The sequence below is a fragment of the Castanea sativa genome, chromosome 7, assembly GCF_040712315.1.
Source record: "Castanea sativa cultivar Marrone di Chiusa Pesio chromosome 7, ASM4071231v1".
Lineage (NCBI taxonomy): Eukaryota > Viridiplantae > Streptophyta > Magnoliopsida > Fagales > Fagaceae > Castanea > Castanea sativa.
In genome coordinates, this window is record NC_134019.1 from 23856137 (window position 1) to 23858970 (window position 2834).

The 2834-nt window shown below is 35.6% G+C and overlaps 1 protein-coding gene across 1 annotated transcript; it reads left to right on the forward strand.

Moving 5' to 3' along the window:
• The first annotated feature begins 1634 nt into the window (after positions 1 to 1634).
• On the forward strand, positions 1635 to 2567 carry LOC142644189 (protein NRT1/ PTR FAMILY 6.2-like). The gene is made up of 2 exons (XM_075818852.1): positions 1635 to 1823; positions 1992 to 2567. Exons 1-2 carry the CDS (start codon positions 1635 to 1637, stop codon positions 2565 to 2567), a joined length of 765 nt encoding a protein of 254 aa, XP_075674967.1.
• The last annotated feature ends 267 nt before the right edge of the window (positions 2568 to 2834 follow it).

The window sequence follows — 2834 nt, forward strand, 5'->3', positions numbered from 1 at the left end:
TATATATATGAAATTTAAACATTTTATAAATGATATAATTATTGAGCTAAGAGCATAATAAAAATTTAGAGGGTATAGTAATAAAATTATAAACAAATTCAAGTAGTTTTCATGATGCATTTTCTATATATATATATATATATATATATATATATATATATATATATATATATATATATATACACACATGCACACACACACACATATTTTGAGAGAAAGTTTCAACTTATGACGTCCGCTCCTGATCATAACTCTTTGTCATCAGACTAAAATATCAATCGGTTTTTAGTGTAAGTGATGATTGAATTTCAGATATTTTATTCAATCATCAAAAAATTTACGAGTTAAGTTACACTACAAAAAACGCGTTTTTGGGCCGCGTTTTCGTAAAACGCAGCTACAGACAGGGATTTTGAACCGCGTTCATTAAAAACGCAGCTCCAGGAATGACAAATAGCCGCGTTTACTAAACGCGGCTATAGACCCGCTTTGAAGCCGCGTTCTTGGGGGCTGAGGCTGCGTTTGGTTGGGTAGGACTATAGCCGCGTTTTTAGAAACGCGGCTATAGGGATTTTTTTATTTTTTTTTCATTATTTCTAGAGCTGCGTTTAATCAAACGCGACCTAACATTTAGTATAAATAAAAAATAAAAAAAAATCCCTAAATCAGATCGCTCTCCCTAAATCATCTCCACCCGCTCCTCCAACGAAGAAGAAGAAGAAGAGTGCGTAGGTTAAGCGCCGTTGAGTCGTCCTCGATGGGGAGAATCGGCGCCGTTGAGTCTTCGTCTTCGACGGCGGGTGATCGGACGGTTGCCGATGGTGGTGGTGGTGGTGGTGTTGTTGTTGCTGCTGAGGTGGATTTCAATCTGTTGGAGGAGGAGTTTCAGGTACAGTTAGCCCTAGCGATTAGCGCTTCCGATCTCGATTCGCGTGAGGATCCCGAGACCACTCAGATCGACGCCGCGAAGCTGATTAGTCTCGATGGCTCCGCTTCTATTTCCGATAATCAAGCCCTCGTTAAGTTTCTCTAACCCCGATATTGGGTACGGTACCTATCAATTTCGAATCTTTATCGTTCTTTTATTGCAAATTGTGTGTGAATTTGAAGCTTCAATCCAGACCGATTCATCAAAAATTGGGTCTCGCCTAAAATGGAGAAATTGCCATGGGTGATTTATTTAACAACATATTAAACCAACAACGATTTTAATTACAAACAGTGTATTCTTTTTTCTTTTCTTTTTTTTTTTAAATTATTTTTGTTATGGGAAGATTGAGAACTCTTAGTGTAAAGAAAACAGTTCTACATCATGAGAGAGTCCAGTAAAATGAAAGTGAGGATACTGTTCGATCCAGGTGACAAAATCCTGGATATTCCTTTTTTTTTTTTTAACCCATAATTGTTTGCTTTCTGTGTCTTTATGAGTCAAAATAATTACTATATTAATGCATATATAAAGATTGATTACAGCCTTAATTATCATGAAAAAACTAACAACGTGATTCAGTTCATTTTCTAATTGGTTTTAGACTTGACTCTAATCAAAACTGAAATTTTAATTAATTTATATTATACTCGTACTGATTTTGATAATTTTCACAGGAATTGAAATATGCGAGAGATTTGCCACAATGGCAATAATTGTGAACCTCGTGACATATTTAGTTGGCACAATGCATCTTCCTAGCGCAAGTGCTTCCAATTTTGCATCAACATCAGGGGGCACAGCATATCTTCTAAGCTTGTTTGGAGGCATTGTTGCAGATTCGTTCTTAGGCCAATATTGGATGATAGCCATTGCTGCTACAATTCGTGCAGGGGTGAGTATACTTTTAGCATGTTAACATGCAATCGTAATGTGATATTTATATGCTACACCTTTTTCTTTTTCTTTTTTAAATTTTAATCCAAGTATTCCGCTTCCTTGCTTGCTAAGTTCTATATTTGATAATTGTACTAATAGATTGTCAACCGGGATAATAAATTAGGGAACGTGTTTGTTAGCCATATCCACTTCTCTTCCAAATTTATGCCCGCCTCCTTGCAATCCTACTTTATCCAACAAATGCGTAGAGGCCAATAGTCTTCAAATGGGCATTTTCACCATGGCTTTGTATTTAACTAATATAGGAGTTGGTGGAATAAAGTCAAGTGTTGCAAGGCTTGGAACAGACCAATTTGATCAAAATGATGATAAGGAAAAGGCTCAAATGGCACATTTCTTCAGTAGGTTCTACTTTGTTATCAGCTCAGGTACCTTATTGGCAGTTATAGTACTTGTGTACTTACAAGATCAAGTTGGAAGAAGCTGGGCATATGGGATTTGCTCGGCCTCAATGACACTTGCTCTCTTAGTCTTTCTACTGGGTACTAAAAGATATAGGTACAAGCAATGTTTAGGAACTCCTATAGTTCAAATTCTTCAAGTTATAGTGGCTGCTGTAAAGAAAAGGAAGGTAGCGTATCCATCTAATGATAGTGCCTTATATGAAGACCTTTCTCAAGAATCAAGAATATATCATACAGATAAGTTTCGGTATGTGACCATTAGAATTGCTGCTTAATATTTTAGAAGTTACTATGAAATTGTAGTTACTGCTCCTAAACCGCTAGATCTTACTTGAATTCTAGAACTTGTATTTTATTTAGATTATTGTACAATGTTACTTATGGTTTGTGGTTTATCAAATTGTTTCTCATTTTATGTGTATAAATCTGTCAACTATTGTTTGCTATATGCATGGTGTGTTTGATAAAATGCCTAAAAAAGATTGTATTATGTGACACAAATGAGGCAAATTTTGGTTTTATTGGATGATTTGTTGACATAA

Excerpts from the sequence above, each read along its gene's own strand:
- LOC142644189 (XM_075818852.1), top strand. The coding sequence starts at position 1,635 with ATGGCAATAATTGTGAACCTCGTGACATATTTAGTTGGCACAATGCAT. Across the intron at positions 1,824-1,991 it reads CTGCTACAATTCGTGCAGGG|GGAACGTGTTTGTTAGCCAT; the intron begins GTGAGTATACTT and ends ATAATAAATTAG.